Here is a 20,185-nt window from a genome sequence, read left to right as displayed (position 1 = left end):
CTCTACTGTGAGGTGCAAAGCATTGGTTGGAAAGACGGAAGTAAGGAAGGCAGAAAGGAAGGAAGCAGGGACTGGTCAGGAGAAAGGGAGGTGTCCTAATCATTAAATGCGTGGTCTTTACAGTAAGAGAACTGAGTTTAATTCCTAAACTAGCTAACTATTATGACCTTGGGCAAGTGCTTCAGTTTCTTCATTTTTAAAGTAGTGATAACAATGGTACCTACTTCATTGAGATGAGGTTTTCCTTGTGAAAGTGATTTTTTTTCATTGTTTTGGCATTTGTTTATTCATTGTATATGTATACATTCATTCATGTATACATATATATACACACACACACATATGTTTATTGAAGTATAGTCAGTTTATAATGTTGTGTCAATCTCTGGTGTACAGCATACGTGAAAGTGATATTGAGCAAGGTGCTTATATAAAATTAAGTGTTGCAGTTAAAGGAAGCAAACTCCACTGATATGCATGCACACTGGCAGGTCCGAAGTAGGTACTTTAAAAAAAAAGGAATGTGAATATTGAGAATCAGCAACTTGAAATGAAAATATCATTTATACAACTAAATCAACACATGACCTTGGGGACCATCCTCAAGCACACTGTTCAATTTAGCTCAATTAAACAAATATTTGGTAAGCAATTACTATGTGCTAACTATTGGATAACGGAAGGAATACACTTACCCAGAGGGTGAAAGGTTAGGGATCTTGAAAGGTCATGCAGAATTATGATGTCAGGAACCCATCTCATATCATCTGGTTTAACTTGTCAAGTCACTTGCATTGTACTGCAATTTTATGTTGACTTGCCTGTCTTCCCCAAAGTGGTAAATTCCTCAAGGGCAGGAGCCCTTACCTTTTCTTGATATCTCTAATGTCTATAGTTTTCAGCTCTGATATGTAGCAGGGGTAAATAAATAAGCATTCCCTTGATTAAGTAAGAATACATAGATTAATAAATGGGGTTTTCTCCTCCACCACCTTTTTTTGATTGTCCCTAGGATTTATCTAACAAATTGTGTAATTTTTTTACTTACTTTTGTTTGTCTCTCTCTCCTGTAGAGAATGATCCCTGATGTGCTTCACTCATGTCTTCCAGGTACTACAACAGTGTCTAACACAGATAACTTGTTGAATGAGTGCTTATCTTGTTCTATAGATTGCCAAGGGGAGAATTTCTGAAATTTTACTAGATAACCTCTCCAAAGTCACCTTATGACAATTCTCCTTGAAATTCACTGAATTCTTGAAACATACGCCCTCTTTTGATTATTCTGGATCAACTGGAGCATATTTCCTCAGAATCCTCCTAATAGGGTTTAGCAACTATGTATTGATCATTCTTTTCCTCCGTGAGTGTGTATGCTAGCTTTCCTTTATGGAGAGAAAAAAACTAGTGTGTCAGTGGCAACTTGCCAGGATACCTATTTTTGGTAGTAGTAAGTTGCTGCCACCCCAACCAGTGATGTAGCCAATCTCCTCAAAGCTCTGGCCCATAGAAGCAAATAGATTCTTGATTGTTTGCTTCCTACAGTGCATAAAGGGACAGTCAAATGATGTTCCAACTGCTGGACAAAGCTGACAGAACTAGGGACGGGTTTGTAGCCAAGGAGATGAACCCCATGGCTGTCGAGTACCTTCTTGATATCCTGATGAGAGATTAAGATGCCAGTCACGTACACACCCTGGAGGTTCAGTTCTGGGAAGGCTTTCTGCCACTCTGTGATATTCCTGAATAAAATGACAGACTTCAGTTATGCCTAAGGCTGATTTCTAGATTTTTTTTTTCCTGTGTTCGTAGCAGCCATTTGAAAACAAACTCCATACTTTTAAAACAACATTTTAAATGGAAACAGTTCATATGGACTGTTCAATGGAAGCTCAGATAGGCAAGGTGCAATAAACAGAATGAAATATCACACATAAGTCTTCTGCATAAATCAACATGAAAAGATAACCAAGATATCTACAATGGAAAAATAAAGCTACCAAATAATAAGTACAGTGATAGTTCTCCATTAAACATTTTCTTCCTGAACTATTTATGTAGTAATGTTATTTTTGCAAATACTTTATTATTTTTGTAATATAAAAGCAACAAAATTAATAATAATATTCAAAACACGTATTTTCTAAATCACTTTCAGGCTGATTTATATCAGATAATTTCAACAAATACAATGTTTAATGAAAAACTGTGATATATAATGCACTTGTCTCTAGAAAAAAGTCTTATTTAGAAGTTAAGGAACAAAAGTATTTCTTTTAATTAAATGTAGGTTTTAGAAAAACATTCACTATGCATTACTAACATTAAAAAAATTGATTTTCTAAGAATAGTTCAAGCATTCAGTGAAACCTTAAGTGGTGAACAAAATTTTTTCAATCATATTCAGAAAATCTAATGTGTTTGCTTGCTTGTTGAGTCTTTGCGAGTCTAATTTTTTCAGCTTTGGTGATTAACTACAGAAAAAGAAATCAGAAATTAGAATGAATCCATTGCATACCTAAAAACAAAACGGTAATTATGACCAGAAAAAAATCTCATAATTGTTAGTTTAAATAACATTTTTTAAAATGGGGAAGAGGCAGACAAATGAAGTAACTAAGCTTAGGTCAAATCAGTTACAGAGACAACTATGTAGGTTACAACTTATTAAGTATAACAGATATTAAATCTTTGAATTACCTAAAATCCTCTCACTTCAGTTCCAGATTACTAAGAAATTTTCAATTAAAACAGACCATTCCAGTCGCCCTTTTGCTCCCACGTTTTTGGAGACAGCCTGCACTCTGTCTATAGAGTGTGTGCCTACTTTTACTCTAATCTGAGCACCCATCCCCCACACCTCGTGGTCTTTCTCTTGCCTTTTGAAACAGCCTACACTCTATGCAGTATGTATCTCTCTAAATAAATCTACCTTTACTCAAAAAAAAAAAAAAAAGACCATTCTATGTTGGTAATTTTTTTTTTTGACATTTGAGGAGAGTTAAGGACCAATATTTGTTAGTTGTCCCATATCCCTTTGGTATTGAGTATTAATTATCATGATATTTCTTAAATGATTTGTGGTCTTTAGTAATTATATTGTGCTTGAGTATTCATATATTATTTGAATGAGACAGCATATTTTGGGCTGAGTGCTACGCAAAGGTTTGTTTACAAATCGCTTACAAACTTGAAAAATATTTCAAATAAGGATCTGCTATAAAGACCACTTATTGTTTGTACACCCTTATATAAATACTTGAAAATTTTAAAGAAAGGAAGTGAAATTATGTGGAATGCAGAAGATGACCATTTAAAATGTCTAAATATTCCAAAAGCTTTCTTAATAGAGAAACTTAAAGTTTCTTAGTTAGCTTTGGAAGAAATGAAAATCTTATTCTCTAAAAAACACAGATTCTAATGAGTATTAATTAAAATAGCTTCTTTAAATTGGTGATAAGTGGCCACCAGCAGGAAGTCACTTTTAGATTAAATTAAAAGCCTATTCATCAGTAAGGTGAATAAAAATGTAAATATTTAAAACTCTGTCACACTCATGTGTTATTCACAAATTTTATGAATTCTACCTTTACCTGATGAATATCAGACATGAGTACTTTACAGAGGAAAGCCCATTTTGATGAAAACAACAAAAAGTTCAAATATGCTTTAAAAGCTAAAGAGAAATGAGAAAAGCCTCACTGTGTCCCAGTAGCTGTTATCTAATTTTACCAACATGCTCAAAGTGATAAGACACAAAGATTTGGTCTAGTAAGGATGAATGAGACCCCTCTTGGCCAATCTTTCCTTCATCTTACTGATCTTTCGTCAAAGGTCTCAATTTAACTTATCTGTACTTGATTTTTTTGTGTAAAACTATCATACACAGAAAATAAAAATTTTCTTTACTAACTCCTGTGTCTTTTAATTCTGTATAAAATGACCAGAGCTTAGGAAATTGTCCCCAGTATCCTCTTCTACAATGTGAAAATTAAGAACCGGATTTTTTTATTAGTGCTTTTTCTTTCACTCAGTTATGGACCAAATACAATACTACTGTGGAAATGTGGGCTGGAATGTCAGTGAGGTATTTATGTCATACCTTTGGCTGCTAATTTTTTTCTAAATACTTAATTTCCATTTACTAACATACTTGCTTTCAGTACTCCAGCTACACCACCTCCTAGTCCAACAATCTCCCTTCAAGGCCTCTGTTGCCCCTGACTGGAAAGCTGTGCACTGAAACTCCCCTGGCTTGCTTGCTCACTTCCCTAAGGTCTGCTCTAATGTCATCTTCGCAGAGAGAACTTCCCAGACAACCTCATCTAATACATAACCATAATACTCTTAATTTGATTTTTCTACACAGCACTTATCATCTGACCTATATTAACTGTAAGCCTCATGAAAGCAGGGGACTTTGTTACACACGGCTATATTCTCAGTTCCTAGAATGGTGGCTAACACAAACAGGTACCAAAAATATTAATTAAATGAATTTAACAAGAAAGTAAACTAATTATAGTCTAAATCCCTCTCTGCTGAGAAGCTACTTTGTGTGGTACCCTTTTTTCATTTCATAGGAAGAGCAAACTAGTTACTTCCATAGCTTCAGCCAGGATTCTATACTTTCTGATACTTCTGTTTATCAAAAAAAATCATTCCAATGACACGCCGCACAGTGTAACAGGTAAATGAGATGAGGAAAAGAACTCAATGACAGAACTACTGCTACTACTACTCATTGTGTTTCAACCCAAATTATAAAATCCCCTTACTTCCTTGCCCAAAATTTAATTTATGGAGATGGAATCTTTCAAAAAAACAAAATTACTGATTTCTAGTCTCTTAAAAATATACACAATTTAAATGAAATTTCACACCAATTAGGATAAGTATTATTTAACAAAGTGATTTCAATTTCAGTTGTGAGCTCTGGACTAATGATTTTAACATTTAAATAATTCCAAGCAGGCTTTGAAATTAACACCTCATAGACCTGAAAGAGCCCTAAGGAAGGAAGAAGGCCCCCTCATCTCAGCAAATACAGTCTGCATTCAAGGAAACAGAATTAACAAAGAACAGTAGGACACCTCCCAAATCATTTTAAATTCCAATGGATCCTAGGCAATACAAGGCAGATGGAAAAAACCTTGATTTTTAAGTTTAAGAAAAAAGAATTTTATAAATAGGACTCCAAATCAACAAACCTAGAACACAGGCAGTATAACCTTTTAAGTGCTAACCAATCACAAAAGGATGTACATACATCTTTTTAGATTTTTTGATGTTTATAATTACATTTAAAAACTGATAACAGTAATATTAGTTATTACATTTAAAACCTGATAGTAGTAATATTAGTTATTATGTGCCCTATTTTGTTCTAAGCACTTTAAGATGTATTAACTTTTTTAAGTGTAATACTTTGTTTTAAAAAAATAAAGTAGACAGCTCACTAGCAATGATAATTATCTGATAAATTACTTAGCATCATTTAAAATAAAATTACTGAGAGGCTTGCATTAAATTTTTTATGTACTTATTTAAGCTTGTTTATATCACTTGTTGGCTATTACAGAGAAAAAGGAATAAAGCTTATCATTGCTTTAGGGAATGTTATGCATAGTCTCTCAATCTTATCTGTGGAGGCTCATACCCCCCAAAAAACGCAGTCAAAATACATTGTGTTTTCACCATTAAGACAATCTTTAAATAATCATTTACCACCAAGCTATAAAACAGAGCAGTCAGAGATTTAAATTACATCACTAGTTAAAAAAAAAAAGTAAATTTAAAATTATGTACCCTTCTGTGGAAAATAATTCTAACTTCTTGTATTTCAAAATCTAGAGAAATAAAAAAAATATGAATTGATTACCTTCTCAGTACCTCTTTTCTTTTCACGCGGCTGATTAAGTTTGGCCTGCCTATCTACCAAAATCTTCTGCCAGTATCTCTGTTCATGATCACCTTAAAAAACAGATACAGATCACTGAACATAAGCATACAGATGAAGAAACATATTCAAGGATTTATATTATCAATAACAGAACCAGAATAGTTGTCTCTGACTATATTTAGTGCTACTTTATACATATTAGAATATGAAAAAAATTCTAGTTTCATTAGCCAAACTCACAAATTATAATACAATCACCCCACAATAAGAATTGTTAAATAAGAAGATTCGATGGAGTTTTACCAGAAAGAATCTCCAATTTCCAGCAGTGTTTCTTTTTTATTTCCATATATGCATTTATTACTGCTTGAGCATCCTTGGGAGTTTTAAATCTAGCATGGCATTCTGTGTCTCCTTCCAGCAAATCAACATAAACAACTTCTGAGATTGCTGCCAAAGTATCCTGCATTAGAGTTTAGAAAGATATAAAATAAATAATAAAAATGTCTCATTATAATTCTAAAATTATTCCAATGATTCTATTAGAATGTATTATATTATTGAGCCATATGCCATTTAGAATGAGAAGTAACTATCCTACATCAAACATTTCCCCTAAAATACATACAAATGCCCTTAAAAATTAGACAACGTTGAGACAACGTTGAGAACCAGTTTAACATCAATTCTAACAAGTTTCTTTCATTCAACAGCATCTTTAAAATCTTAACTGGAATGTGAAAACTGACTGCTTAAGAAAAAAAGCAGAATGTACAAATACTTCCCTCCAACCCTCAAATCTAGAAGAGGGCTTCCAAGCCTGGGTGTAGTTAGAATAAAGAGCAAAATTAAAAACACAAACAAACAAAACCCAAGCGGAATTAAGGAAGAAGTATGTTTCCACTCACCTGTACAAAAGGACTTATGACTTAAAATACATGTAAACTTTTAATAACTATTCACTGAAAAAATTTCATGGAACCTACAAGATCTTGGGTTCCTGAGTAGTCTATAGGAATATAGCTCAAGAGCTTTTACTCTCTGATAAAATACCTAAGCAACTTCTTCTAAACAAGATGAGTCATACAGCAAGGAAAAGTTCTACCTATAATGCCTGCTGTGAGGGCCAATTAACAAGATTCCTGCATTCTTAGTCTTTTTTTTTTCACAGCGGGTTTTACAGTCTATGCAATGTAATTATGCAGGAATGTTACACTAATTCTTAATTCATCAACTTCCATTCATATAACTAAAGAAGTAAGTGGAGAGTCACAATTGGGGAAAAAAAAAAAAAAGGATCTTACCCACCTGATTCCCTTTACTTTTTAACCCAAAATTTCAAGACACATCTAATTTAGATTACTTTTACATGCTGGATTTTTAAGTCTGAATTATAGAAACAACTGATCAATACCTGGAAATGTTATTTCATAAGAAAAGTTTATTAGTTAATAAGAAAGATGAAGTAGTAAAAACCTGTGCATCTGTAGAAGCTAGGGACTGAGTCTTAACTCATTCTAGCAATAAGAACATTGCCTATCACAAAATAGGCACAGGCATGTAATAAATGTATGCTAATTTCATGAAAAAATAATTAAGAGACCTGGAGAGAAATATACTTACCAAGTCTTCCCAGTTCTCTATCTAGTTAATTAGTATTAAATTTAGGCACAAAGCAAGAAAAAGAAGGTATGAAGTGATGATATTTGAATATTTTCATTGGTACTAGTTTTATAATTGATTCATCAGACAGATTAGGTTACTACAATTCAAAAGATATTTACTAAATATCCATTATAATGCCAGGATAATCTCTGGATTTAAAACCCTCTTAGAATGACAAATTAACCTGGTAATCACATGGGCAAGTCACAGACAGCAGTAACCATCTTAGCTCAGTTTTTGTTCCAGCAAAATGTAAGTAACTACTAACTTGCTTAATGCAGTTATTTAAAATTCTGGTGATCATAAATGAAGAACTTGTAATTGACTTAATTACCATTTAGACAATAAAAGCTCTTTGATAAATATAATTAGGCCTATGTCAGTCATTTCAAATAACAAACTTTGAGTAATTTTTCTGTTAAATCTTTTGCAATCTGACTAACCACAGCAGCATTTACATCTTCAATTTTCTATACTTCTTACCTGAAATTCTATATTGCTATCAAAATCTGAAATGCAAGCTGTTAATATCAATTTGGGATTGACCAAAATCTTCATGAATATCATAATGAGAATCTAAATTTATGTGTTAGTGACAGCTACAAGGTTTCAGATAGAGTACCTACAGATGATTACAGTGAGCAACCTTAATGGTTATGCAAGTTAAAAATGTGACTGGTATGAGTCTATGCAAAGTCAAAACAACATACTAGATGGCGCTGAATGTCAGTGTAAGAATTTTAAATACGCCTGCCATGTTATAGAACATATCACAGAGTTAAAAAGAAAATGTCTCATCTAAATGGGTAATAAGGTTTAAGCATAAATAAAATAGGGTATTCCTCCATAAAGGAATATGTGAATAAGAAATTTCTGTACAAAAGGCTATAGAAGATTAAATAAAGTGGAAAAAAGACTAGAATAGTATGTGTAGTAATTTGAAGTGTAAATTGTGTAGAACTATAGATTTATTTGTACATACTGGCAAATTTTTTCTTTACACTTTTCTACAGTTGCTTCAAAAATTTTCAATAATCAGCATGAAAATAGCAAAAAAAAAATTAAAAAATAAAAGTTAAAAAGGCTCTTTTTTCCCCCCCGAAAACCTGCATTTCTTTCAGGAAAAAAATTCAGTTCCCAGGAGCATTCATTAACTCACAAAAATAAACTAAACCCATGGTAAGTGAAAAATATGCATATTATCTCTTTTATTCCAAATTAGTTCTGTTTTTAAGTCACAAAATCTTTTAGGAATCTACTGAAAGTTAAAAGCTCTAATGAAAACAAATTACAAATTCTCTAGTTTGTCCCAAACCAGACAACACCAGTTGATTAAAATTTTATTTTAAAAATAATTCCAGACCAACTCTAATGTTGATTCAATCTTTCAAAAAGTTTTTTTTAAAAAAGCACTTTGTATTTTCCTAAAATCCAGTTTCTCTGGATTTTTCCGAAAACAGAAAAAGTTCCCCCCAAAAAATGAATACTGGGAAAGCATTTTACTTTATCTACTCTTTTAGTCATAATGACTATAGTATGGTTTCCTCATGCAACTATACAACCACCACTGGGGTACCAACAAAAGTAAGCACAAACTGCAGTTTTCCTACCGAAGGATTAAACTATGCACTGTAAATTTGATCCAGGGAGGAACTTTCATCTGTAGAATTTTCTTCAAGTCAAACTTAAGGGTTATTGTGGAATCGAATGCAGTAAGTAGTTTACCACTGGAAAACGAAATTCTAATTTGATTTGCTTGTTCTCCATATTCAAAACATTTTTACATGGGGGAATTTTTAAGAGGAGAGAGGCAACTACCCTGGGGATTCAAAAGCATTACCCTGACTTGTTTCCTGCCAGGTAGAGGCTCAGTACTAATGATCTTCACAATCACACCACTCACAAACTGTGGTCCTGCTGCATTAACCTTCTCCTGGGGACAACTGTCTTCACTGTTTGCTGGTGATTTGAAAAGAAAAAGATTACAAATTAATCTCTTATACTTAATAATTTAACACTTTGGAGGCTCACTTTAGAAAAACAGTAATAGTTTCTCAGGCTGATTTAAATAATTAAATGGACTCACAAAGTTATTACGTTGTAAGTCACACTACTTCCTGTAGATTATCATGAAGTAAAATATAAAAACTTTTACTATTGTAGGTACAAACTCCTATCATTAGAAGAGCACTTGTAAAACCTTAAAAAACAAGTGCCCCCTTTCACTGAAACAAGTAACAAAGTGCTTTACTCAATAAAGAACTAAACAGGCATAGGATAATATATTATATAGAGAACATTTTATATAAATTACTTATATTTTCAATTTACAGGAATTTAAAATTTATCCTAATATCTAGTATTTCATGAGAATCTTGTTTTAATTTGTTCCTGTTTGTGGTTAACACCAAGGAATAAAATGACAGGTGACAAATTACCTATCTTTGTTTTCACAAACCTGCTCAATTCATAAACTGGGTATTCACTACTAAATCTGATTAATAATGAAAAGTGTAGAGAAAATTTACGTGATTAAAATTCTGTTTAAAATGAGCCAAGTATTCTTATATTAAGAATAAATCACACATCTGAACATCTTCACAAATCAGTAACTGTACTAATAACCATTGTATAATCAAGTTTTCAAAACTAAATTTTATTCAATAGTAACTCACAAAGAGTATTTTAGTATATAAATACAACATAATGCTACAAAAACTATCATAGTGATGTTTACTTTTTTCATTTTTCATTCCTGATTTATTAGGTACTCCATTGTCTCTTTCCATTTCTGACTCTGATTTTATTTGGGATATTGTCTTTTTTAAAGAAGCCATGCTGGCTTTTTGCAGCGCTAAATACTCTTTTTTCAAATCCATCCATTCGCTCCTGTAATGAAAAAAAAATAGTGACAACAGACCATTAAAAGTAAATATTTAAATATATACACATTCACAGTGACTTACAATCATTCCTCTTCCCAGTCTGTCTTTCTTTAAACACTTACAGGCAAATTATTTCCCGAGGTCTAAGTCCATCTGGCAAGCCAGCAAACAGGAGTTCACTTTGCCCCAACATTCAGATTAAATGTTTTCTATCAGCCAGTTCAATTCTTGGTATGTTTCAAATATTTGAGTTTATGAAAATAAGTGTTGAATTAATTAACTAGTAACATTTACTAGAAAAGTCAGTTAACTCTGGGGAAAAATGAGAAAATTTAAAGATTATTTGTTAAACTGCTTCCAATTTGAGAGATAACATTCCTTAACATTTACTTGAATCAAAAGGATTTTCTAAGAAGAAAAAAACACCCCATGGAAGCAATTTATTTATTTACCTACATTTAACATGTAGATGTTTCTTCAAACAGCTAGAGCTCCCCCAGATAGAAACACAATGCCTCTCCAGGCTCTGCAGGAGCACTCATTGTTAGCCCTAATCTCTGCCATCAAACAAGCAGATAGAGGATTTTTTTTTTTTAAAAAGAGGAGGAGGATATCTGTGGTAATGGTTTTAGCGGTTAACATTGACATCTGTATACTTCAAAAAAAAAAAAAAAAAAAAGTATCCAGACCCACCCAGGACCATACATTCCCTGAGAGCTGATACATTAGAATAACAAAGGGCTCTTGTAATGATTCTCTGAGATAAAAAGGCAAAAGGAATTCAGGAGTTAAGAATAGTATAAATAGAAGTGCCCAAAGTCCTTTCCTTTTACCCTTCAAGAGGAGAACTAGATCCTTTGAAAATTATAACTCAGAAGGTTAAGAAAACTTTCTTCTAAAAGGTAAGCGATTTACTTTCTTTTACTTATTTCTCTCCCCTTCAGTAGATGGACTCCCTTTAACTTTAACGTGGAAGTACTTTCTGTGATTTTTAAATTAGTAAGTGCTTCCATGTTTTAGTAGAAGTGAATCCAAATTATGCTTCCAAATGCAAATGGCAATCTTTAATTTATAGAGGCCAAGGGGATCCTCTTTGCTTTAACATGGGGGTACCTGCTGTGTAAAACAAAAGTAAGTGCTTCCATGTTTCAGTGGAGGTGTCTCCAAAACAACACATTAATTTTGATCTCAGATTACTTTTTAAATTTACAGGTCAAAAAGTATGCATGGTTTCAAGTTTTTCCGAGACTGGGCTCCCCACCACTTAAACGTGGATGTACTTGCTTTGAAAACAAAGAAGTAAGTGCTTCCATGTTTTAGTGATGGTAAGTCTTCCTTTTACATTTTAACTTCAAGAAAACTTCCTGAGTACTTAATGCAACTGCTGGTCTATGGTATACTGAAATCTGTTAAGGAACACCCTCTACTTTAACATGGAGGCACTTGCTGTGACTTTATAGAAAAATAAGTGCTTCCATGTTTTAGTGCGGTGGTTTCTTTTTAACCCTCAAACTGTGGTATACCAACTTTGTTCGCAGATCGTGGCTACAAACCATTACTGTTGCTAATATGCAACTCTGTTCAATACAAACTGGAATTGCACTTTAGCAATGGTGATGGAGTGTGTCAATTGCCAGCAATATAATTTGTACCGTTGACTTACTTTGATAGTACTCTTAATGGTATAACTTCTTCTCCCATCTTATGCCTCTCTTTATGTTTTTTCTTATGCTTCCTTTTTGCTTTTAAGAGGGATCCGTCTTTTATGTCTCCAGTATCCTTTTCCTCCTCAGTAGAGACTTCTAATTCTAAATTAAATAACAAGTTTAGAAATTAGCACTTAAGAAAATAAGTTTATCTAATCCTACCCTTAAAGTTAGAAATACCTTTGCTTTCTTTGCAAACTTCTGAAGCTTCTTTTTTAATGTTGTCTTTTGGAGCCATTTTTTTAACTTTTGATTTGGGAGCTAGGCAATCTGCATCTTCAGAGCTGCTTCTCTTCCTCTTCCCTGTTTTGACTGAAGGTAAGCTCAAGACTTCAGCTCTTTCCCGTTTTTTCCTTTTCTTTGAGGGTGGCTTTTGGGGTTCAGTAGTCTCTACTTCAGAGCCCTCAGATGTGGTCCTGGATCTTTTTACTTTGCAGACACTTTCCTTGCTTGTGTCCATATCTGACTCTTTGGTATGGGTGTCTTCCTTCTTGACTCGGCCTTTCTTCTTCTTTTTCTTTTTCTTTTCTTCTGTAACAATTTTATCATCTTATTTACTTTATTATCAATTTACTTCAACTACGACTAGTTAAATAGTAATAATAAATAACTCACCGGCTACTCTAAGGGCAGGAATGGGCTTATTTTTTACTGTCTTAGGAAATATACCAGGTTTCCTTGGTGCTTCTTCTGGTGGGTTATTAAGAAACTGAAATGAAACAGGCAAAATTGTGTTACTATTTAAACACTTGGTAATTTTTCTTTTTCTTCTAGGTTCTGGACCTACCTCAATAGCTTTTGCTGCTTGTTCTTTTGTTTCAAATTCCACAAAGGCAAATCCTTTTGGATCTCCAGTAGACTTATAATGTGGTATACTTATGTAAACAACATTGCCACATTTCCCAAATACTCTTTCAATCCAGCTGTGATTAACATTTTTGGGAAGTAACTCCTATGATGAATAAAATATTAAAGCTTAACTCAGAAGATGAATAAATTTTTTCTTGAATATTAAATATTAAATGTTTCTGTTTGGGGATGACAGTTCTGAGCTTTTCCAGAAAAGTCTTACCACATATACGGTTCGCTCATCTTCATCCTTTGGTCTTTCACCCAGAGGCTTTTTTCTCCTGATTCTGGTGCCTTCTAAATCCAGCTTTAAAACGGGATATATAAGGTTAATACACTAATACAATATTGTAATAAAATAATTTGTAACAATTCTTACCTCTACAACAGCTGAACTTTTCAGTGCTCTGGCTATTAACTTTCCATCAGTGGTCAATTTTTTCATTTTGTTGAATGACACGAGAAGTGATATATCGACATCTAATGGAAATATAAAAGTGAATAAAGTTAAACCAGGATAAGAGTTATGTGGGAAGAATTCAATCTGCACCTCTAAGTGCAGTCATGGCTATAAGTTAATGTAATTAAATTCATTTTAATTAAATCTTAAGACAAATTTGACACACAACTCCCAACTAGTCAAAGGTGTTTTGGGATTCAGACTAGTTAAAATGTCTGAATTCTGCACATGCCTACCCATTCTCAAATATACATGGTAAACATTTTATTAAAGTGTATCTTTTGAATGATTTGGGGAAAAACTGCTTTTAAATTGCTAGAGTTCAATTTTAAGAAGTGAGCTACACTTAGTTTATTAGGCAAAATTATACACATTACATTATAAAAATACACTGTATAACTGCATTGCACTGTAATTTGTGTATATATCATGCACTGCATACACATGGAATTAACACGAAGTAGATAAATAAGTAGTAACAACCTTTAAAATTGGTTCCATTATAAACTAAAGCAAACTTACACCCATCTCTAGATTTTTCTATCTGCTCTCGAAGAAACCTATCCTTGTGAAGATTTGCATCTCCAAACCAGAAGTCCACTTGTTTAGCAATATCTGCAAGCACCTGTTTAACTCGAGACCTTTTTTTTTTTTCTACTTCCTTTTTCTTTTCGGTGCTTTCCTCTTCCATTGCCTTTTCTTGATTTCCACTTTCAGTTTCCATTGCTGTCAACAGGAAAAGTAAATATTAAAACACTGCAGATAATTAGTAATATAAAAAAATTGGCCCTTGTTTGAAGTAAGCAGACTCAAGTTTGGCTGCCAGAGAGATTTTTGCTAATCAGCCAAGGAAACTTTCATTGGCCTCTTTTTAATCATTCAGTTCTCATTTGGCCTTTTGCTTTTTACTTTTTAACTTTTCATAACTTACAACTTGTCTTAATGTCTTAAAACTGCAGGGTCAGATTATTTTGGCATAATTTGTCTACATTTATATCTCACCAAGCTACACCTGTAAGTCAAGGTATAAAATTAAGGAAGAGATTTCACCAAATCACAAAGTTATTCATATTTTAAAATAAAACCTCCAATGAAATAAAAATAAAGTTGATTCTTTTTTAAAATGTTCTGCAGCTGACCACTAGTAAACAGAAACTATCTTTTTAAGATGAACTTCCTGTCCGTGTTTATTTCTTGGACAGCAATTCTCAATCTCCTTGTTCAAGTTACTTTGCATGCTCCCTCAGCTCTAGCCATACTGGTCTTCTAGCTGTGGGTAAAACTCGGCTGGCAAACTCAACTGAGGGCTTTTGAACCCCCAGATAACAACATCGCTTGCTCCCTTGCTTGCTGAAGTCTTAAAATCATTTCTAGACAGATAACTCTTATCTCCCCTGCCTTATTTTTCTGCATTGCACTTAACCTTCTAAGATTACTATAAAATATGTTTATTCTTTATCCTTCCTAGAAAATAAGACTGATGAAATCAGATTTTTGTCCGTTTTGCTTAGTGATGCATCCCTAGTCCCTGATACGTATCTACTCAAAAGATTTGTTGAATGAATTGTGTCATCTTAACTGAATCACTAAAGATACATACACAAAAATGTATACGAGGGAACCTTAACCTCAGGCCTGGGATGATAATGCAGTGCAGGCTTGCCTAAGAATAAACCTCTGTCTTCTATAACATGGTTTTCTTAGAAACAGTTAAGCCAAGTGGAGAGAGTTTTATCTGTCTCCTCTGAGGCACTGGGGATGGAGCTGCTATAAGTTGGTATGCAGGCCTTTAGGCCTGTGACCAGAATGACATAATAGGTTGGTGGGCAAAAGGGGCTAAAGCTTTTACATATTAAGGTGACCCAAAACACCTTTGCCTTTATCTGTGGAAGCCATACATGTCTTGCAGATAAAGGGTGAAAAAAGTAGTAGGTTTGGGTTAATTGCTGGGGCTGGGCCTCCAGATCAGATGGAGATTCTGTCCTCACTGTATCTTCTGCTTCGTACTCTTAAAAATTCAGTGAAAATATTAGATTAAAGCCTATTTGTGTCTCCTAAGTCTGTCAGCGAGAATCGGCTGCAGACAGAAACAGAATAATGTGTTTCAAGGTGACATCCATTAAGAGGGTACAAAGCCACTAAATACATTTCAAATCTCCAACTAAACATGAATTCTCACCAAAATTAACAGAATATTTTGGCATTTTAGAAACAGGCTTTTGTCAATCAGCCAAGCACCAATTTTAAAAATATACAAGTCATGAAGTATTTAGATGATGCCAGCATAACTCATAAGATGGAGGTACTTGTCAGAATTAATTATTAAAAACAATCAGGTGTGATTTAGTGCTACATAACCACATTCCACACCTCACACTCTCACTTCCCATCATGCTAATGAAAATGAAAACAATGATCTCCACTGTCTGCTTGACCTCCACTGTCTGCTTGACCTCTGAGCACCATTCACAGGGTAACTCCCTCAATGAACATTTTCCTCATTTGGCTTCCTGGAGAGTTTTCTTCCTTCTCCGTTCCCTTTTCTGGACCCTCCCACTCTGCTCTCCCTTTACCTACTGCCTAGGGCTGAATTCAGTCCTGGGCTCCCTTTTTTTCTCTCTCCTGGGTTCCCTTCTTACGTGAACAGGCATCCTTTCTGAGGGTCTCTGGCTCTAAGCTCCCTGGCTCTATGCTGATAATATTCTCCAGCCCTAACCTTTCCCATTTAGCTACCCATTCCAACATTCAACTACCCATTTGATGCCTTCACTTGTTTATCTAAAGTATATCTCAAGCTTAAATAAACCTAGTTACCTCTTCCCCTTAGGAAAAAAAAAAGTATATCTTAAACTTAAATGGCAAAAATTGAACTCTCAAGTTTTAACAAACCTATTTTTTGTCTAGTTTTCCCCATCTCAGAAAACACCAGTGACAAAATTGTTGGCAGGGTAAAAAATAATGAAATCCTCCTTAATTCTTCTTTCCTTACACCCCACAGCCAATTCATTAGCATTTTGGTCAACTCTACCTTTACAAAATATATCCTGAATGTGAATACTTGTTATTTCTTCCATCGCAACCACCAGTTGCAAGCTACCACGGTGCCTTGCCTGAACTTATGCAAAGGCATCCTAACATTTGCCTGCTTCTACTCCTCTTCCACTATCATCAGTTCTCCAGATAACAGCCAGAATGATCATTCAAATGTGCAGCTAAAATCATGTCCATCTCTTGAACAAAACCCTCCACGGTTTTCTTATTATACTCAGAATAAAATCCAAAATCCTTACTATGGCCAATAGGCCCTATTCGATCTGGCCTGGGGCTCTTGCTCTAACTTCATCACTCACAGTTTCTTCCAGAGTGCTCATTCCAACCACAGCACACCATCCTTCTGTTCCTTAAACATGCTAAGGCCATTTCCATCTCAAGGCTTTTGGTCTTGCTGCTCTCTAGCCTGCCTGCCACACCTGTAGGGATTACTTTCTGTTCAGTCAGGTCTCTACAAATGCTACTTTCTCAAAATTAGGCTTTCTCTTTCACCCACGGAGTTGGGGGTAGGGTACAGCTCAAGTGGTAGAGCACATGCTTAGCATGCATGAGGTCCTGAGTTAAATTCCCAGTATCTCCATCAAAAAACTAAATAAAATAAAATAAAAAATAAACCTAATTACCCACCCCAAATAAATAAATAAAAATAAAATTCCCTCCCGGTCAACCTTAACCCTCCCTGCCCTCTCAGTCCCCACTTCCTATACTTGTGTCCTCTTATCCCACCTGGAAATATAGTTTTCTTGTCTGCCCCACTAGAATATAAACACTATGAAGGTAGGACTTCAGGGTGACCACAACTTCAGCATTTATTGAATAGTTACATAATATATCTAAAAGGATCTAATAAACTGTAAAGTGTTAAGCATTTCAAGTTATTTTGTAAAGGGGTAGGACTACAGAATTACAAACTACAAATGTAGGCTATGACTGTCACTACAGCAGGATCCACTGCTACCCTTCCCTTCTGGAAAAACTACAAATTATAAAGGGCAGACTACCAGCTCTTTAATTCTTTCACTGTTAAAGCCACTATTTAAGGAAATAGTGGACAGAACTGCACAGAAAGTCCCAAGTCTCCCAGATGTCAGACGTTTCCCATCATTCTCATATCTCAGATACTCTCCTTCTTTTCTTCTAAGGATTTTCTGTGGGTTGGAGAATTAAGTTCAGAACACCTTGTCGAGTTTGAATAATAACTTTTCTGCAATTTTTGATCTTAAAAATATATTCTGTAGATAATCATTTTAGAGTAAGATATGGATTAAGCAGCAAATAACAAGCCATGGTACAAATTTGCTTCCCTACACAATGGTTGAGGAAAATCAGGAAGTTATATGGCAGTACTTTTGTTACAATTTTGATCTTCAAGGTTTACTTTCTCAGTGTCCCATGAGAATAAACGTGTGTTGTCAATCCATACGCTCCAAATCAAACTCATTATCTTTCCTACCCATGTCTGTTCTACTCATCATCCTCATTTTATCAAGGCTGACATATTCCACTTAGTTAACGAATCAAGCTATTTACTAGCTGTATGGATTTTGAACAAGTTACCTCATCTTTCCATGGTCTATAAAATACGAACAGAAATTATACCCACATAATAGAATTGTTTTAAGAATTAATCAAAATAATGTATATAAAACAATTTTCATTCCTGTTATATAGCACACACTCAATAATACATAACCATTATTATTTATCATTTTATCATTTACCAATCTGTCATTAAGTCCTATCATTTCAAACTTTGGAATGACTCTTATCTCTATCCAGTGTTTTCCACAACTACAGTCACTATAATATGGAAACCTAGTTTATAAACTGTTCTAGAATCATCCATCCTTCACATAAGCTGTGTAACCTGTCTAAAACACAAAATTTTGTGACTCTGATGTCAAAACTTTCAACGTTAGAAATTCCTTAGCACCTTTTTTGTAACATAATATCTGTTTGTTTGTTTTTTTTTAAATTGTTAAATGAACCACTGGCTTCAGGAGCTTTAAACAAAAAATAAAAGTTACTGTGTAACAATGCCAGTTACTTTACATACATTGTTTTAAATCCTCAAAATCCTTCTAGGTTGTTTCTTTTAACAAAGGCTCAAAGGTTAAGTGGCTTGTCTAAAGCTAGCTGGGTAAGTAAGTTCAGGTATGTTTGACTACCACATTGACCATCTTTTAGTAAAATCTCCTGCAACCTGTCACCATGCAGTCTGTGTTCTGACTCAGGAATTCTTAACCTGAAGCCCATGGAATTTGGGGTGAGTTTTAAGAATTCTTGTGAATTCTATGAAATTTTTAAAAGATAAATTTTAAGGAAAGATAAAACCATGACTTTTGTACAAATATAAAATGAACACGTCGGAGATTTTAATTTAAGCAATTAACCAGGGAACTAGTTAAGCGTTAGAAACCAGTTCAAAGAAGAATTCAAAAACTAGACACACACAAATACAAGCAATCAGGAATGTTGAAATAAATTTGTTAATAGATGCAATCACAATCTGGGCAATAATTGCAAGATTAGTTTCCATTATTATTGTTTTCTACAACTTCCACAATTGTAAAATAGCTCAAGACAGTGGAAGTCTGAGATAACCTGGGAGAGTAAGCTAGGTAAGACATCCAGTAGATATTTTTTCTTGGCCATTTCAACGTCTTTCACAATTTTTCAAAAAAAAAAAATTATAGCAAAATGTTTTAACATGTGCATGCATTTTCCTGGAGTTTCATCCATAGCTTTTCATGTTTTAAAAGGAAATGGTGTTCCCAAAGGGTTAAGAACCATTGTTCCAGTCACAGTTGACTATTCTGCGGTACCCACTTTCCTGTCTCTGCGCCTTTGCTTTAAGTGAGTCTTCTCGTCTTACCTGCCTTATAAACGCCTATTCAATTTTCAAAACCCAGGTTAAAAGGCATCTTACTCTCTGTAGCTTTCCACTATCACATCTCCCCTCATCAACTGCCTCCCCATCCGTTTTCCCTTAAGTAGGTCTATTAACGCATTCAGTATACGGTATTTAACGCTTATTTTTCGCTAGCTTCCTCCCATAACTGAATTTTCAACTCTGTGAATGACAAGGACTAAAGTCCTGAAAAAAGAAAATGACTTAAATTTAAAATACAAATCCTCACATAAGCTTTCCTTTGGCCACCAAAACTCAAAAATTTCCCAAGTAAAGCATTTTCCCCTTTGACTAGTGCCCCTCTCTGTACCCGTCCTTCCACGCGGAAGCCTCCAAAAGCGGGACCGGCCCCAAATCTTCCAATACCTGACAACACGCGCCCCCAATCACTGACAATTGGAACTACAAGGGCTGCCAGAGGACTTTTGCGCTTGCGCACAGAGAACCAGGACCAGCGAACTGATGGGTTCGTGGGAGGGGACGGGGTGAGAGGGACGATAGATGATAGAATGGACTACATGAAAAAGGACTGAGAGGAATTTAGACCTCACCCAACCTGGGCGACCGTACAGTCCACTTGGAACTTACTCCGTTCAATTCCCAAAATACAGGGCCAGAGACTGCGTCCTTCAGTGCTTCCCGTCTCCTGATCCTTATAGTCGTCTTTGTTTCCGCGTCATAGGATGAGCGACACCCCTCTCCGATACGCCTTGGAAAGGAAGGCCCAGAGGCTGTGCGTCCGTCGTTTACGTCACG

At 34.6% G+C, this 20,185-nt stretch overlaps 1 protein-coding gene across 2 annotated transcripts; it reads right to left on the bottom strand.

Moving 5' to 3' along the window:
• Positions 1-327: 327 nt before the first annotated feature.
• LARP7 (La ribonucleoprotein 7, transcriptional regulator) lies at positions 328-20,161 on the bottom strand. 2 transcript variants are annotated; one of them, XM_006174666.2, is made up of 13 exons: positions 20,018-20,161; positions 13,990-14,193; positions 13,387-13,487; positions 13,231-13,314; positions 12,946-13,110; positions 12,774-12,867; positions 12,339-12,689; positions 12,116-12,260; positions 10,305-10,456; positions 9,408-9,526; positions 6,206-6,365; positions 5,882-5,973; positions 328-2,474 (listed from the first exon to the last, which is right to left on the bottom strand). In XM_006174666.2, the coding sequence occupies exons 2-13, from the start codon at positions 14,189-14,191 to the stop codon at positions 2,394-2,396; spliced, it is 1,746 nt and encodes a 581-aa protein (XP_006174728.1). In that variant the 5' UTR covers positions 14,192-14,193; positions 20,018-20,161; the 3' UTR covers positions 328-2,393. The 2 variants fall into 2 exon arrangements, with proteins under 2 accessions (XP_006174728.1, XP_032318101.1); XM_032462210.1 differs by having other exon boundaries at positions 12,339-12,686; positions 20,018-20,159.
• Between the last annotated feature and the right edge of the window lie 24 nt (positions 20,162-20,185).

The sequence above is a fragment of the Camelus ferus genome, chromosome 2, assembly GCF_009834535.1.
Source record: "Camelus ferus isolate YT-003-E chromosome 2, BCGSAC_Cfer_1.0, whole genome shotgun sequence".
NCBI classification, from domain to species: domain Eukaryota; kingdom Metazoa; phylum Chordata; class Mammalia; order Artiodactyla; family Camelidae; genus Camelus; species Camelus ferus.
Note: the sequence above shows the minus strand (reverse complement) of the source record. Positions and strands in the feature narration are given on the sequence as shown.

What these genes read in the sequence shown, in the direction of transcription:
- LARP7 (XM_006174666.2), bottom strand. Translation starts at nt 14,191, where the DNA reads ATGGAAACTGAAAGTGGAAATCAAGAAAAGGCAATGGAAGAGGAAAGC. An exon ending in AAGCAGCAAAAGCTATTGAG is followed by an intron (nt 12,868 to 12,945) that starts GTAGGTCCAGAA and finishes GTTTCATTTCAG; the next exon opens with TTTCTTAATAACCCACCAGA. An exon ending in AGTTTGCAAAGAAAGCAAAG is followed by an intron (nt 12,261 to 12,338) that starts GTATTTCTAACT and finishes TATTTAATTTAG; the next exon opens with AATTAGAAGTCTCTACTGAG.